Source organism: Culex pipiens, chromosome 3 (assembly GCF_016801865.2).
Source record: "Culex pipiens pallens isolate TS chromosome 3, TS_CPP_V2, whole genome shotgun sequence".
NCBI classification, from domain to species: Eukaryota; Metazoa; Arthropoda; class Insecta; order Diptera; family Culicidae; genus Culex; species Culex pipiens.
The window spans coordinates 179217795-179234722 of NC_068939.1; the positions used below are offsets into that span (position 1 = coordinate 179217795).

The 16928-nt window shown below is 40.7% G+C and overlaps 1 protein-coding gene across 3 annotated transcripts in view; it reads right to left on the reverse strand.

Moving 5' to 3' along the window:
* Window positions 1–16928, reverse strand: part of LOC120432338 (histone-lysine N-methyltransferase ash1) — a 348037-nt gene that overhangs the window by 323857 nt on the left and 7252 nt on the right. For 2 of the 3 annotated variants that reach the window (XM_052709242.1, XM_039597526.2), the window contains exons 3-7: window positions 15343–15727; window positions 9338–15281; window positions 3062–4185; window positions 2805–2963; window positions 44–91 (exon numbers count right to left, since the gene is read on the reverse strand). In XM_052709242.1, the coding sequence (XP_052565202.1) occupies window positions 44–91; window positions 2805–2963; window positions 3062–4185; window positions 9338–15281; window positions 15343–15727 (7660 nt within the window). The remainder of the gene's footprint in view (window positions 1–43; window positions 92–2804; window positions 2964–3061; window positions 4186–9337; window positions 15282–15342; window positions 15728–16928) is intronic. The other variant, XM_039597527.2, reaches the window with a different exon arrangement.

Below are 16928 nucleotides of genomic sequence, written 5' to 3' on the forward strand. Positions count from 1 at the left end.
CATTTTGCTAGCATTTTGTTGTTGGCGGGAGCATTCAATTTACCTCGGTTAAAGGTAGTGAGAGCGCTCCTTCGGAACTGCTGCTATCAGTCTTTATGTACACAACATTTACATATAAAAAAAAACGGAAGGAGAAAGAATAAGAAAGGGGAAATTCTGTTATCACAATACGGCGACGTGATTTGAGGATTGAGGTGATTCTAAGCGTATGTGTGTACTAAGCCAGATGAGCGATTTATTTGCGGTTTTAACATGGTGTCGACTCAAATTCCAATAAAGCAAATCCCTGACTTTTACCGAATCTATTTAAATTATTATAAATTTTGTTTCGGAACCTGTTACTTTAATGTTAATTTTGCAACTATTCTGGAATTAATTATTATTGAAGTCTTTTTTTGCCTAAAAAAATATTTATTTCAGAAAATACATCAAGAAATAGGAGAAACAGCTGATACAAATAAAAAAAAAAGCTAAAAAATCCCTTAAAAATAGTCAAATTTCAATTTCAACAAATTCAAAAAAATCAAGATAATTAAATAAAAAAAAAGAAATTCATGTAACTGCAGAATTTCAAGAAATACAATAAATTCTAGAAATTTAAGTTATTTCATAAATTTAAGAAATTTAAAATTCAAAGAATTTAAGAAATACAAGAAATTTATGCCATTTTATAAAATTCATGAAAAAAAACAGTAAATTCAACAAATTCCAGAAATTTAAAAAATCAAGAAAATTAGGAAACACAAAAGATTTTAGAAATGTAAGTCTTTTAACCCTTTCGAGCCTGATGGGTCATATATGACCCAAATATCAAAAATTCCAAAACTAGCCTTTAATTTTCGTATGGTCATAAGAACCATTTTCCCATCATTGACTAAAAAAATATTTTTTTGAAAATTCAGGCCTGAAAGGGTTAAGAAATTGAAGTTTCAAGAAATTGAAGAATTCATAGAATTTAAGAAATTCGAGAACTAAATTTCTAAACTGAATTAAAAATTCCTCTTGAATTTCTTTGAATTTTAGAAATTTCACAAATTAAAAAAGTTTAAGGTATTCAAAAAATCCTAAAAGCTTAAAAAATTCTAGAAACTCAAATTAATAAAAATTAAAGAAATTATAAAAAATCTAAACATATAAAAAAACATGACATTTAAGAAATTTTCTATTCAAGAAATTTACCTTTTTTAAAATCTGAGATATTAAAGAAATTTAAACATAAACATTCAAAGCATTCGAAAAATTCAAGAAATTCAAAAAATTCTAGAAATTAAAAAAAAGAAATTTAGGAAAAATTAGAAATTTAAGAAATTCGAGAAATTTTAGCAATTCAAGAAATTCAAGAAACTCAAAAAATTAAAAAAATAAAATAAAAAAAATCAAAAATATAAAAAAAAAAATCAAGAAATATCAAAAATTCAAGAAATTCAAGATATTCAAGAAATTCAAGAAATTCAGGAAATTCAAGAAATTCAGAAAATTCAAGAAATTTAGCAATTCCAAAAAATTAAAAAAATCAAGAATTTCCAAAATTTGAGAAAATAAAAAAAACCAAAACAATTAGGGAACTTAAGAATTTCAAGAAATTTAAACAATTGAAGAAATTTAATTATTTCCAGAAATTTAAGAAATACAAAATATTCAAAAACTATAAGAAATTGAAGATTTATTAAATTTAAGAATGAAGCACTTCCATTCGAGCAGATTTTGCTTTTTCATACAATGTATTCTTTATGGGAGAACTGTCATTTCTACCACTCGAATCCGGTGCTCGATTTAGAAAATATAAGAAAACGAGAAATACAAGAAATTCAAGCAAGTTAAAAAAGAAACAAAAAAAAAAACAAGAAATAAAAAATCAAGGAATTCCGAAAATTTAAGAAATCAAAAAAACAAGAATTTTTTTTTTAATTTCAGAAATTCAAGATATCCAAGAAATTCAAGAAATTAAAAAAAAATAAGAGATTCAAGAAGTTCTAGAAATTCAAGAAAAATCAAGATATTCAAGAATTTCAAGAAATTTTACAAATTCGGGAATTTCAAGAAAATTTAAAAACTTCAGGAATTAAAAAAACCTAAACAACTAAGGAACTTAAGAATTTCAAGAAATAAAACAATTCAAGGAATTTAATTATTTCCAGAAATTCAGGAAATACAAAATATTCGAAAAATAAAAGAAATTGATGAAAAAATATTAAAAAAAAATCAGGAAAATAACAATGTTTAATAAAGGCAAAACAAAATAAAAAAAACGTCAAAAAAATAAAAAAAAAAATTAATAAATTAAAAATGTCGAAAAAATAAAAAAAAAACTTTGAGAAATAAAAAAAAGCAAAAAAATATAAAATTGTAAACAATTAATAAAAATCTAAACATTATAAAAAAAAAAACAAGGAATAGATAAATTCTATAAATTAGAAAAGTTTAGAAATTTCAGAAATAAAAAAAACAGCAAAATTATCCAATTCTAGAAATTTTAAAAAATCTAATAATACAAGAAATAAAAAAACTAAAATTCGAGAAATTTAAGATACTTAAAAAAGATTTAAGACATTTGAGAAGATCAAGGAATTCAATCAAAAATCAAATGGTGACATTCAGAAATTTGAAAATAATGGTGACGCTGAACGTAAACGTATTCATAAATTTTAACATTGAGAAATCCAGAAAATTCACTGGTCATTCCCGGACTTTTCACCAGATATCGACACCATGCGGTTATGTGAGCGTGATCAAAACACAATAATGGTAGCGAATGTAGCGTGTTTGTATGCATAATTGATGGAATTTATGTCACGACCACTTACCTTTGGTGGAGGAGGTAGAAGCTGCATCACCGGTGTCATCTTCTTCGGGGTGGTGTTGGATGCGCTCGAAGCGACTGAATTGCTGTCGTCCTTTTTGCTACCCTTTTTGCGGTTGTCCTTTGCGGCCAGCAGATGTGCCAACGAACCAAGATCGTGAGGCTGAAAAGTGGAAGGTAATTGTTAGTTAGGAGTTCCAATTTTTGATTTTCCTAGTCGAAGAGGCTTTTGCTTTACAAGCTTCACCTAGAGTCACTCACCGCGAAGGTCTTGGAAATCTTCAGCTTCTCCTCGAACTTGTGGAATGCGTACGATTTCATGCAAACCGGGTGGGTGTGGCGCGAAATCTTGGAAAAGAGACGCGCACTCTTGTCCACCCGCAGCTCGCAGATGTACACGTGCGGTTCCGAGCTGTCCACCGGTCTGCCCTTGCAGAACGTAGTTGGATCAAGTACCCAGCAGCGATCGATGACCAGCTCGATCGGAATCACCTCGTACAGCGGAACTCGCATCACCTCGTTCGGGTAGAATCGTCGCGTTGGCTCGTGGTACGTTTCGTGTGGCCGCAGGTAGTGATGACCGTACACGAAGCGACGTCCTTCCTTGTCCTTCCACAGGCTCTCCACCCGGAAGATGTCACACTCGGCGTAGTCCACCTTGCCGATCGTTTCGTACGTATGCTTCCGTGGTTGCACCTTCGGATCGTTCGGATCCGGACTCATCGGGATGTCCCGCAGCACGTACACCGTATCCGTCTGTCGGATTTGCAAATTCCCCCTCATCAACGAAATGTAGTACTGATAGCCTTCCTCCGTAAACTCGTTCAGCGTAATCTCATAGTCCACCTTCCGCGGTTCGCACTTTTCGCACAAATAGTTCTCCACGGCCGGATCGGCCTTCGTGCACTCGATGTGCTGCCAAACCAAACACTTGGAACACTGAATCATCAACCCTTCGTCCTTGAACAGTCCGCAGATGCAACGAATGATGTCCTCAACCTGTTCCTGCTTGAATTTCCCACGCTTCTTCGTAACCACCACCGGCACCGGTTCCGTCTTCGGTACGAACCCTCGCAGCAGTTCGTTCTGCTCGCCCACGTACGCGATCAGCTTCTCCACCTGGCGCTGCTTGCAGATGTAGTAGTGCTCCTTTAACTTCTCCGACGCTACGCCCTCCGGTGAGCTAATCCCGTAGTACTTGACCGCATTGCTGAACATGATGAGCAGATCGTCCTCAAACACCTTCGGCTGTTTGTACGTTCCTTGCTCAATGTTGGACTGAATGTGCGGTAGGTCGATGGGTTTTGGGATGCGCTCGTAGTACAGCGGGACCTTCTTCTTGTTGGGAAGTGCCAGCCGGTTCAGGAATGGTTGACTGCGCTCGTCTGCAAAAGAACAAAATATATGGTTAAAAATTTGCCTGCAAGCATTAACAAAAATCAAAATTTTCAAGAGTAGCCTATAATTTTCGTATGTTCCTTAGGATTGTTTTCCCATCATCATAACTATTTTTTTTTGAATATTCAGAAATTTTTACGACGAAATTAAAATTCTAAAATGCCAAAAATTCTAAAGAATTGAAAATTTAAAAAATTAAAAATTCTGAAAGATATAAAAATTACAAAAAAAAACAGAAAATACTAAACCTTCTGAAAATTCAAAAAATTCTGCAAATTCTAAGAAAATTCAGAAAATTATAGACATTCTTCAAATTCTAAAAAAAATATATAAATCGAAATTCTGATTTTAAAAGTGCTTCTACAAAATCTGAAAATGCTAGAAATTTTAAAAATTCCGAAACACTTAAAAATTTAAGAGCGAGTCCACGAACAGGGCATACCCCTTTGTATGGGACGTCGTTTGGACCTCACCAATCTGCCTGAAATTTTCAGGGGTTGTTTGTACATATAAAACTAGCATCTGGCCAAAATATAAGCACTCTAGGTCAACGGGAAGTGGGGCAAATCGGGACACAAAGTTTAAAGGTTCACAAACGTCAAAAATCTTAAAAAGGCTATAACTTTGGCAAAATTCAATTTAATTTTAAAATTCAAAATGCATCTAAAAGGGCTTAAAAAATGCAACAAAATGCAGGGTAGAGCATCTCAATTGGTTATTTCTAAAGGGAGTTATTGGCATTTTAGTGAAAAAATAGCATAATTTTCAAACTCAAATAAAAAAGTGTTCCATCCAGATATCAACTCGGTTCGACCTGCAGCTTGTAGGGGACATCTGGGACTACCATCTGAGACTGAGAACGCTTTGGGTAAGGCAGTTTAACATATTAAATAGACACTTTTACTTTTAGTGATTTTTTTGATTGTAAATTTTTGCTCGGGGGACCCCTTAGATCCCATTTCTTGGTGATAATTTTATCATATTCGTGTTCCTGAGACAATTTCACAATAGAAACATGTATAAAAATGTCTATTTTCATCCATTTTAACCCTTTAAAAAATAAAAGTTAAAAAAATCTTCGATTCACATTTATTGAAAATCAAGTTCGTTTCCAAGGATACTAGATGACACCAGAAAAAAGCAGCTTCTCAATTTTTTTTAACTTTCATTTTTTAAAGGGTTAAAATGGATGAAAATAAACATTTTTATACATGTTTCTATTGTGAAATTGTCTCAGGAACACGAATATGATAAAATTATCACCAAGAAATGGGATCTAAGGGGTCCCCGAGCAAAAATTTACAACCAAAAAAATCACTAAAAGTAAAAGTGTCTATATAATATGTTAAACTGCCTTACCCAAAGCGTTCTCAGTCTCAGATGGTAGTCCCAGATGTCCCCTACAAGCTGCAGGTCGAACCGAGTTGATATCTGGATGGAACACTTTTTTATTTGAGTTTGAAAATTATGCTATTTTTTCACTAAAATGCCAATAACTCCCTTTAGAAATAACCAATTGAGATGCTCTACCCTTCATTTTGTTGCATTTTTTAAGCCCTTTCAGATGCATTTTGAATTTTAAAATTAAATTGAATTTTGCCTGAGTTATAGCCTTTTTAAGATTTTTGACGTTTGTGAACCTTTAAACTTTGTGTCCCGATTTGCCCCACTTCCCGTTGACCCAGAGTGCTTATATTTTGGCCAGATGCTAGTTTTATATGTACAAACAACCCCTGAAAATTTCAGGCAGATTGGTGAGGTCGATGCGAGATGGGTATGCTTTGCTCGTGGACTCGCTCTTAATATATGTATCGAAATTCTGATTTTAAAAGTGCTTCTACAAAATCTGAAAATGCTAGAAATTTTAAAAATTCCGGAACACTTAAAAATTTCTGAAAATTCTGATAAAAAAAATTAAAGTTCAAAAATTATGAAAATTTTGGAAAAGCCTGAAATTTTTTAAAAATTCTAAAAAAAAATTAATTATTAAAAAATCTAAAAAGAACTAAGAAACCTGAAAATTATGAAAATTATGAAAAATTATAAAAATTATGAAAATTATGAAAATTAAAAAATAATTAAAATACTAAACATTCTGAAAATTTTGCAAATTCTAAGAAAATTTCGAAAAGTATAGACATTCTTCAAATTCTAAAAAAATATATCGAAATTCTGAATTTAAAAGTGCTTCTAAAAAATCTGAAAATGCTAGAAATTTTAAAAAATTCCGGAACACCTGAAAATTTAAAGAAAATCTAAAAATTCTGATTAAAAAAAAAATAAAGTTCAAAAATTATAATTTTTTTTAAAAAAGCCTAAAGAATTTCAAAATTAAAAAAAAAATCTTAAAAAAACTAAATTAAATACTAAACTAATACTATTTTTTTTTAAATATTCTAAAAAAACAAAAAAAAATGAAAATTATAAAAAATTATGAAAATTATGAAAATTATGAAAATTATGAAAATTATGAAAATTATGAAAATTATAAAAATTACGAAAATTATGAATGAAAATTATGAAAATTATGAAAATTATGAAAATTATGAAAATTATGAAAATTATAAAAATTATGAAAATTATGAAAATTATGAAAAAAATTATGAAAATTATGAAAATTCTTAAAATTTAAAAATTATGAAAATTACAAAAATTATAACAAATTATGAAAATTATGAAAGCCCTAAAAATTCAAAAAATTAAAACTTGTAAAAATTCTAAAAATTTTTAAAATTTATTATTATTAAAATTTTTAGAGTGTCCATTAGGCCGTCCCAAAAAAATGAAAAGTTGTCAAATCTTCGGTGCTCACCCCTAGAATGATAGATTAGGATGTCAGGAACAATGTTTTCATACAACAAAAAATTCCCAAAAATGGTTTACAACGCGCGCGCGGAGCTTGAATGAAAAAAGTGCATTTTTCGAGTATTTTTCAGAAATGCGCGTAACAATCATACTAAAGTCATTCAAATTTGGTCGCCTTGGGCTTCAAGTTATAGTTTAATGTTCCCTGAACAAATTCCTGTACAGACATGGTCCATAAAAGCTTGTGTTTGAGCATGGCAGGGCGTTTTAGGGAGAACATTTTGTATTTTTTAGCCAAAAATAAAAATAAAAAATCACTCCCCAAAACGAGCCAAAAAATTTTGCAGCCAATACTAATGCATTCAGCTTATAGGAAATTTTACGGAGATCATTTTGCTTTTTTTAACATTCAATTTATGTCCACGCAAAGCCGAGATATTTGCATTTTAGTGAACAAAAAGTGACAAATTTTCAAAATTCTTGGTATTTAAGCGTTTTTAACATAAAACATTGGCTACTATGATTGCAAACGAGAAGGCATATATTTTGGATATATTTATTTTGTTCGTTCAAAAACGATATTTGTTAAAAACATTTCATGAAAAAACATGAGATTTTCTCACAATGTGACGTAAACGACATATTTATAAGTACTGCTCTGTGCTCTTCTCGATATGAACAAATAAAGCTCTAATGGGTAACTTTTTTTGAAAAAATAAGTTTTTTATAAATAAATTTGTTTCATTCGAATGTACATACAAAAAAAAAATCACGTTCACAGCTTGGTGATACGAACTTAAATAAAATTAATTTTGATTTATGAATATTTGTCGTTTACGTCACATTGTGAGAAAATCTCATGTTTTTTCATGAAATGTTATTAAAAAATATCGTTTTTGAGTGAACAAAATAAATATATCCAAAATATATGCCTTCTCGTTTGCAATCATAGTAGCCAATGTTTTATGCTAAAAACGCTTATATACCAAGAATTTTGAAAATTTGTCACTTTTTGTTTACTAAAATGGAAATATCTCGGCTTTGCGTGGACATAAAATGAATGTTAAAAAAAGCAAAATGATTTCCTATAAGCTGAATGCATGAGTTTTGGCTGCAAAATTTTTTGGCTCGTTTTGGGGAGTGATTTTTTATTTTTTTTGGCTAAAAAATACAAAATGTTCTCCCTAAAACGCCCTGCCATGCCCAAACACAAGCTTTTATGGACTATGTCTGTACAGGAATTTGTTCAGGGGACATTAAACTATAACTTGAAGCCCAAGGCGACCAAATTTGAATGACTTTAGTATGATTGTTACGCGCATTTCTGAAAAATACTCGAAAAATGCACTTTTTTCATTCAAGCTCCGCGCGCGCGTTGTAAACCATTTTTGGGAATTTTTTGTTGTATGAAAACATTGTTCCTGACATCCTAATCTATCATTCTAGGGGTGAGCACCGAAGATTTGACAACTTTTCATTTTTTTGGGACGGCCTAGTGTCCATTTCACCTTTTTTTTCTGAAAATTCTAAAAATTCTACAAAATTTGAAAGTTCTGAAAATTAAAAAAAAAACTAAAATTCGGAAAAATCTAAAAATTCTAAAAAATCTGAAAACTCAAAGAAATCTAAATAATTTTAAAAATGTGAAAATTCCTTAAATTTAGAAAATTCTAAAAAATTCCAATTTTTTTTTTATTTTATTCATAATTCTCAAACTTTTTAATATTTAAAAAAATCTTAAAAATGATAACAATTTTAACAATTCAAAGAATTCTAAAAAAATTAAAAGACCTGAAAATTTGGAAAATTTATTACATTTTAACTTAAATTTTCCAAACAACATATGAGACATGGGTTTCCTATGCAGATAGGACCTTTTAAAAATTCAATCTAGAATTCTGAAAATCCTGAAATATCTGAAAATTTAGAAAATTCAGTAAATTTAGGTGATTTTGAACATTCTAAAAATTCAGAAAATTCTGAAATTTACAAAAATTCCAAAAAATTCTAAACTTTTTAATTTTTTTTAAATTCTAAAAATTGTTAAAAAATAAAAAAATCAGAAAATTATTTTTTTTAAATTCCGATAATTCTGAAAAAATAAGAATTTAAAAAATTTAAAAATCTGATATTCTAAAATTTTAAACTTTTTAAATCCTTCAACTTCTTCTAAACTTAAAACAATCTAGAATTCAGAAATTTAAAAATTCTAAATTGTATGACTTTAAAAATTTAAGTATCAAAAATTCTGAAATTCTATGATTAAAACATTAAAAAATCTTTATTACTTTCTAATACTTATTGCAGATCAAACATCTATAACCCCAAACTCACCCTTCAACGTCGCCATCTCGATACAAATCTCCTTCAGCGCGACCGCAATCCTCGCAATCTTCTCCAGCTCCGGATCATCCTCGACAAAGGCCAACCCGCGGGTTCGGATATTCCGCGGACAGCGCAACGCCGACATTTGCGACGCCAGCGACGGTTTACCTTGTCCTCCCAGCGCCGGACTCGACGACGACTGCGTCCCGCCATGTTCCGGCGAGCGATCCTTCAGCTTGCGCACCTTGTTCAGGTTTCGCATCAGGAAGCAGTGATGCTCGACGATCAGGGCGCGCTCTTTGATCGTGGGAGAGACAAAGTTCGGGAGGGGTTGACCGTTCAGTTGGGTTAGGGGAGCGTTCTTTTTGGCTTGGCGTTTGCGGGAACGGGCTGCGCTGCGTGGGCTTTGCTCGGTGGAGACTGCTGGGTTGGTGGTGGAAGATGTTGGGACGGTTTCCGGTATTTTTTTCGTCGTGTCGGTGGTGGTGGCTGTTGAGGAGGCTGGGAGGGGACGTACGCGTTGGGATTTGCCGCCGATGACGCCTCGGCACTGTTCGGCGCCGCACTTGCAGGGTTGGCCCTCGGATGGGTTGAACAGGGAGAAGTTGTAGTCGTAGCAGAGTTCCTCGTGCGGGGGGATGTCACGGGACGCGTACAGCGCCATCCGGAACAGTCCGTTGACGGACCACTTTTGCATTTCGCAGTTGGGAGCGCACGAGTGGTTGACGAAGCGGCAATCACTGCCCATACGATGTCCGTCGATGACTAAACCGCCAGTCAGGTTCAGGCAGTAGTGATGGGTGTCGTTCAGGTAGATCGTTCGCATGCGTTCTTTGAACTCTTTCTCGGTTACGACCTCTCCGAGGTATTCCATGATGAAGGAGCCCTTTTTGACACCCTCCTTGGAGCGGATGCCCCAGCCCTTGAGCTCGGTCATGAACCGTTCCAAGCCGGGCGCGTACTCGTGCCGTTGGATCTTGGTGTTCTGGCAGCGATCCCCGCATGGGCAGTTCTCCGGAACGCATTCCACGTACACCAGCCGGTTGAGACAATCATCCTGGCAGCCGCTATCCGGCTTGCAGTTACACTGCGGATGATCGCTGGACGGATTCGGTTTGACGTCGTAGTACACGTTGGTGCGGATCTTCCGATAGTTCCAGCTCGGCACCGAGTGTCGTCCGGGCATTCGACCGTTCTCGTGCAGCCACCAGAGATCGTACGGTAGCTGGAAGTCACGCTGAGTACGACGTAGGAAGCGCTCGCAGTACGCCGGGGGTGGGAGGAGCGATTCCGGTTGCACCTTGGGCCCACTCCGGCCGGACCCTTTGCCGTCGTCCTTGTAGCAGTCCGAGAACAACCCAGCAGTGATGTACTTCTTGCGGGGCACCTTCTTGTTTTTACCGTCCGCGACCGGTGGCGAAGGAGTTTCATCGCGGAAGTAATCCGCCGGTCCTTCGTCCGCTGGCAGAGGATCATGTTCCAGGTCTTCCGTTGACGAAGCTGGCTGGATCTTCGACAATTGCGTAATGGACTCTTCAATGTCAAAGTTTTGCATGTCTACCGGAACCAGCGGAACGACCACCTGCTGCTGAGGAAGTGGTTCCACATCCCGCTTCAACTTCTTCGTTGACTTTTCCCCTTCGATCTCATCACTCTTACCACGTTTCAACTTCGGAACAGCCGCCCTAAACCTTTCCGGACTTCGCTCCTTGTCCAGCTCCTTCTCCGCCACGGCACTCGCAACCGCCTTCTGATCCCGCTTCGAAATCACAATCTTCACCGACGGTATCTCCAACTGCTGCTCGGTCACATCCTTGCAGAAGCTCTTCCTCGCCGCCGCCGATCGCGTTTCCTTCACCGAAGGTGAAACGGGCACCACTTCCGGCTGCTCCTGCTGCTGGTGAACCCTTCGCGCCGTATCAACGACACTCATCCGCGAACGTCGCAGCTTACTGAGCTGTTCGGACAGCGTGGGAGTCACCGGAATCGGCGCCGGAGTATCGGAGTTTGAGATCGCGGGTGATGCCGTCCGGGGTCGCCCCCGTGGACGGGATGGCGTCTTGGGGGGTGAAGTGATGGGTGGGAGTTCCTGTTGGACCTGGCGGGAGATGGAGCGGGCCTGGAGGCGCTTCAGCAGTGGCATCGAGTCGAGCGAGTCGGAATCATCGTTGGACAGGACGCACGGTTGCAGCTTGATGACGGCGTTTTTGAGGGGGATTTCGGTGGGTTTCCTGGCCAACTCGGATGGGTCGAGCGCGATCGAGCTGCTTCGCGTTCGGCGGAGTGGAGCGGGGAGGGATGGGATGGGTGGTGGTTGCGGGACTTCGTCTACTTGGATGGGTTTGGGTTTGTTGACAGTTGGCGGAACGCTGGCTTGTTTTTTGTTCTCTTTGTCCGGAAGATGCTTGGAGATTTTTTCGCTTGGTTTTGTCATGTTCGGCAATGGATCCAACTCCTTTTGCTTCTCTTTCAGTTTGGCCGGCTTCTCAGGAGGAAGATCCTTCTTGCTGGATTTCCCAACAACCGGAACATCCACGCGAGACTTTTTCTCCTTCATTTTTGGATCTTTCTCCACCAAGTCATTGTTATCCCGTGACTTTGCCCTCAGATGCCTTCGCTCCGCCAGCGAAACCGACGAGAGTTCACAGGACGATCCCTTCTTCCCCCTGCCGGCCCCCGTGGCCGGCGGAGTTGTGGTAGAACAACCCGCGTCCTTTCCAGTCAACGGAATCTTACCCTGCAGCCGTTCCAGGCTCACCACGGACAGCCTCGGCCGGGAGTTGCGCTCGATGAAGCTGTCCGTGGGTTCGCCCTCCTTCGGAACGCGATCGCAGTTCTTCGCGGACTGTCGATCCTTGGTCGTCGTGCCCCGCTTATCTTTGCCCTTGTCCGTCTCACGCGGAACGTGCCGGGTAAGATTCGAAGAATCAAACAGTTCCGGTCCAACCACCTCCGGCTTGACCTCCTCCTCGGCGGGTTCTTTTTCAATCGTCTTCTTTTTCTTCTTCTTGACGGTGGGAAAGCCGGTACGGTTGGGCTTTTTGCGTTTCTTCTTCAGCAGCAGATGGGCGCCGGTCTTTGTGAGCAGCTGCTCGATCATTCGCTCGGAGTTCTTTTTCGCGGCGTCATCGCCGTCCAGCTTGGAGAGGCCTTCCTTGAGGCGTGGGGAGTCCAGCAGTTCTACCTTCGCGATCAGCGAAGGGATCGAGGTGGGGATCGATAGTTCTAGGTCTACCGTTGGTTCGAATATTCCTGGGGGTGGGGCGTTAGCTGTGATGGAAGCTGTTGAGGTTGGCGCTGAAGTCGCGGAAGATTGGATCACCGTTGGACGGGCTGGAGGTGTAGATCGGTGGCTTGTCGACGCCAGGATGTTGTTGTCCGCCAGAATGGCGGTGACCGTCGCCGTAGGCTGTATTCGAGACAAAAGACCTTCAAGTCGGTTCTTCTTGCGAGCTATGGCGTCATTCTTTTTGCTTCCGGAAGTCGTTTCGGTGGCCGCACTTTCGACCGTTTTCGGATCCACCGTCAGCGGAGAATCGCTCGACTTGATCTGCACAATCTCCTCGGGAATCATAGCCTCTGGTACCTTAAGCAAGTGCCGCTTCTTCGGGGTGACTGCCTTCGCTACCGAAGTTGAAGCAGCTGACGAGGTTGAAGCCGTGGCCACGGCAACCCGTGCAACGCACGGATTCACCACCGCTTGACTCTTGCCCTCGTCCGCTCCGCTGTCGTTGCTCTTCGCAGTTTGTTCGCTCAGCAGGTAGTGACGCTTCTTCAGCGGCAACTTGTGATCGTCGGGACTCTGCGTCAGTACAGACTTCTTGTTCCTCCGCTTCGTACCCGCTGCCGTCGAAGACGGCGATTCCACGTGCTCCGACGCCTTACGCTTCTTAGTTGACCGTCCCTTCTGCTGATTCTTCGCTGCTGCACCCGCCAACGCCGCCGCCCCAATCCCCAACAAGCCATCCCTCGCCAGATTGATCCGGCACTGGGTGCCAAACGACTCGCTGAGCCGTTCCACCTCCAGGCTCATCTTGACGTCCGCCGAAGACTTCCCCGCCACCGAGTTCGACCGTAAGCGCTTTCGCTTTTTCTTCCTCCACGGGTGTCGCGAGCCCGCGGAACGGCTGCTGCACCGACTCATCGTGCTCAAACGCCTCTGGCGGATCGTGCCACAACTCTTGACCGAGCCCGTGTCCAGCTTGTCGCTTTGGCAGCTCTTGCGGCGACTTCGCTTCGAGCAGACGGACTTGGCGGGGGAGGGCTTCGGGACGTCCGCGTTGGTGATTCGACTGAGCAGATCTTGGCTGGTTGATCGCTGGAAACGCTTGCTGCATTCCTCGGAGTTTTTAATAACGTTCGCCTTGGAAAGGGGCAGCTTTTTGACGTTGACCTTTCCGTTGTCCTTCTGGCTGCGGTTGCTCTTCAGGAAGGTTGCGAACGAGTTCTTCGGGCCGACGTTGGAGCCAAACGTGTCCTGGCTGCCGAATCGGCTGATCGATGAGAAAATTCCCTTGAAGTTGTTGATTGGAAGCAGCGGATTCGCTCGGTTCTTTGCCGTTAGCAGCGTTGGGATGGAACTTTTAACCGGAGATTGTTCCTGGGAGATTCGAAGTACTTTACTGAACGGCGTGGTCGTGTTAATCGACGACAGTGACTCCTGGCTGCTGCTGCTTTCCTCACTTGTGCTTCCGAGCGTTAGCCCCGCCAACTGTAGAATATCCTGCTCGCTAACGCTCGACGACTTGCTGCTCTGGTTGTTAAAGTTTTTGTTGTTCAGGTTGTTGTTGTTCGGCGCCAGCTTCTTGCGGCGTTTTCGCCGAACTTGCTTCCGATGCCGGGTGCTGCAATCGCTCCGATACCCACAACTCTTCGCCTTTACACTGTAATCGCTCTTGTAGCCGCAACTCTTGCGAGACTTTGTACTACAATCCGACTTGTATCCGGACAGTCGGCTTCGCCGATGGCCGCCGTAATCGCTGATGTAGCCACTCTGCGACGCGAGTCGTTTGCTGCAGCAGATCGTCGAGTGGCCGCCGTCACTCTTGTACCCGCTCAACCTTGGTTCGTGAAACTTTTTGCTAATGTCGATCTTCTTCCAAAGCGGATCCAGATTGTCTTCGGCGACCGATTGCGGCTTTTCCTTCGCTGGACGCCCGAGTTTCTTCTTTCCCCTGGGCGGGTACAGCACCCGTTCCGTCGCGTACGTATTACGGTCCAAGCTGGCAATCGTGTACTTGTTGAGTGGGGCCACCACGACAGGTTTAACACCACTTCCACTAGGTTCACAATCTACCGGTTTTCGCTTCTGAGTCGGCGCAGCCGGTGCCGTCTTCTTTTCCGTTTTCGGCGATCCCGTCGAGCTGTGCGTCGACAGGATCCCAGAATCGGGAGATTCGCTGACCGTCGGCGTGGGTGCTTTGGCCGCTGCTGCAGCAGCCGCATTTAAGGCAGATTTGGGAGGTCGACCTCGCCGTTTGATCGGCACGATTGCCGCGGCTGTCGCCGCCTTGACCGCCACACCATTGACGGCGCCGGCCGAGTTCTGAACAGCGGCGGGCATTTCAGTCTTAATTTTGTGTAGATCCGTCGAGGACGGCGCTGCTGACGCAGCTGCGGACTCAGAAGAACCAGCCCCAAGCATGGCCGTCTTCGCCACAAAGTCCCGCAGCAAGCTTGACGTGTATTGCGGCATTGCCGTGCTTTCGCCGTCCGAGCCACTCTCGGCGACTCGCATTATGGCTGCGTTCACCAGCGCTGGAAGCTCGGTATCCGACGACGATCCAGCGTCTGCGTCCGGCATCGCAACTGGCTGCGACGCAGCGACTGGCTTCGCTGGCGTAGACATGGACAACGGCGCGCCGTTGGCGACGTCTCCGTCACTGCTGCTGTCGGAATCGCTGGAGTCATCACTGCCGTCACTGCTGCTGCTCGTCGATACGCTACGATTCGCCTAGAATCAAAGAGATAGCTGATTAAACCCCCAGAACGTCACTATCACTTCAGAACCTCACCTTCTTCCTCTTGACAAACTTCTGCTTCTTCTGACTCGACGTCGACCCATCCTTCTTGTGGTGCCCGGAACTACTACTATCGCTGTCCTCCTCATCGTCACTGCAGCTGTTCGTGAAGCAGCTGGAACTGTCCGAGCTGGACTCGCTCTTGCTGGCTTTGCGCGTCGACGCGCGGCTCGATTCGGGCTTGCTCGGCGAAGATCCGTCGTCCGTCGCCTTGGGCGGCACGGGACTGTTGACCGCCGGGGACTTGCCAGCGTCACCGAGGGTCGTCGTCGATCCGGGCCGGTTCGATGTGTTGCCCCCAGAAGGAGACGGCGTTGGCGTCGAGTTGGATTGATTTCGGGGGATGGCGATTTTCATACGTAGGCCGGCGCTGTCGGAGCTGGGGAAATTTGGAGAGGGAGAGAAACGAGAGATGGTGGTGAGATTTAATAAGCACTTGTTTTAAAAGGATTCGACTCAATGGTTAATTAGCGCGTGCCAAACGCGGGTGCAATCATGGAAACCGCAGCTGTGTGGTCTCTCGAGCATCGCTGATTGATTTAATCGTGTGGGAAGCCACAAGGTCACACAAAGTGTGGGCCTTTAATCAAAAGCTTTTTTCGGGCGATCGACATATGATTAAATTTTGTGCTATGACGAACATATTTTAATTAAATTTAGTTATATTATGCAGCAAGCTGCATAAAATGCTCTACATTATATCTTTTTCATCAATTTAGAGTGTTATTTTTATATTAGTATATATGCAAAATAAAGGCAAGTCAGTTCATTGTATTTAAATGTCTCACAACTCGGTTAATTAATTGTTCAAATATATAAATTACACAAACTAGGGGAAATTCTCGTATCTTTGGCAGGTTAAGCACTCGCTCCTAACTCCATCCAATTTGCTGATTATCACTATTTAAACAACTAATTTTGTAAAACTTTTGATAGAAACTTGCATGCTCACTTCTTATTGCGCTATTTATCACTCGAGTTCAGTTGAAAACGCTTTTAATTAGCTTTAATTGAATGTCAAAGTTCTGACCTGCCAACATTAGAGGCACGCTGGAATTAGATGCTGTTCCCCTATGTCTCTATGAACTCTTAAAGCACACAAAAAGAACAAAAACGTTTTAAGTTGTTCATATTGAAGATACATTTTGAATTTTGAAGCGTCACAGTCGAAAAAATAATCTGTCTTTTTGTCTCATGCAAGGGACAACCGCGGTAAAAAAGATATACCACTGTGCCTAGTATTCCATAAAATCAGTTCTTTTCCTTCTTGAATGAATAACCTCTGTCATGGTTCTGGATTAGGTTCCACTTCTGTTTTCATAGATTGTGGATTACTCAATTTTACGGGTCCAATTCTTAAAATATTGCAGCAAAAGAAATTGCTTGTCTCGTTGCTGGTTACATTTTCATAGCTAATTCATTTTCTAGAATGATCCGTCAAATTCAATTAACCTGCAACAAACAAAATTTTAGATCATTTAATTAAAATTACTTGAAAAACTACCAAAACAAACCAAGCATTGACAGGTAAATTTCTGTTGTTAATGCTCAAGCCTACCTTGATAACATAACAGACTTGC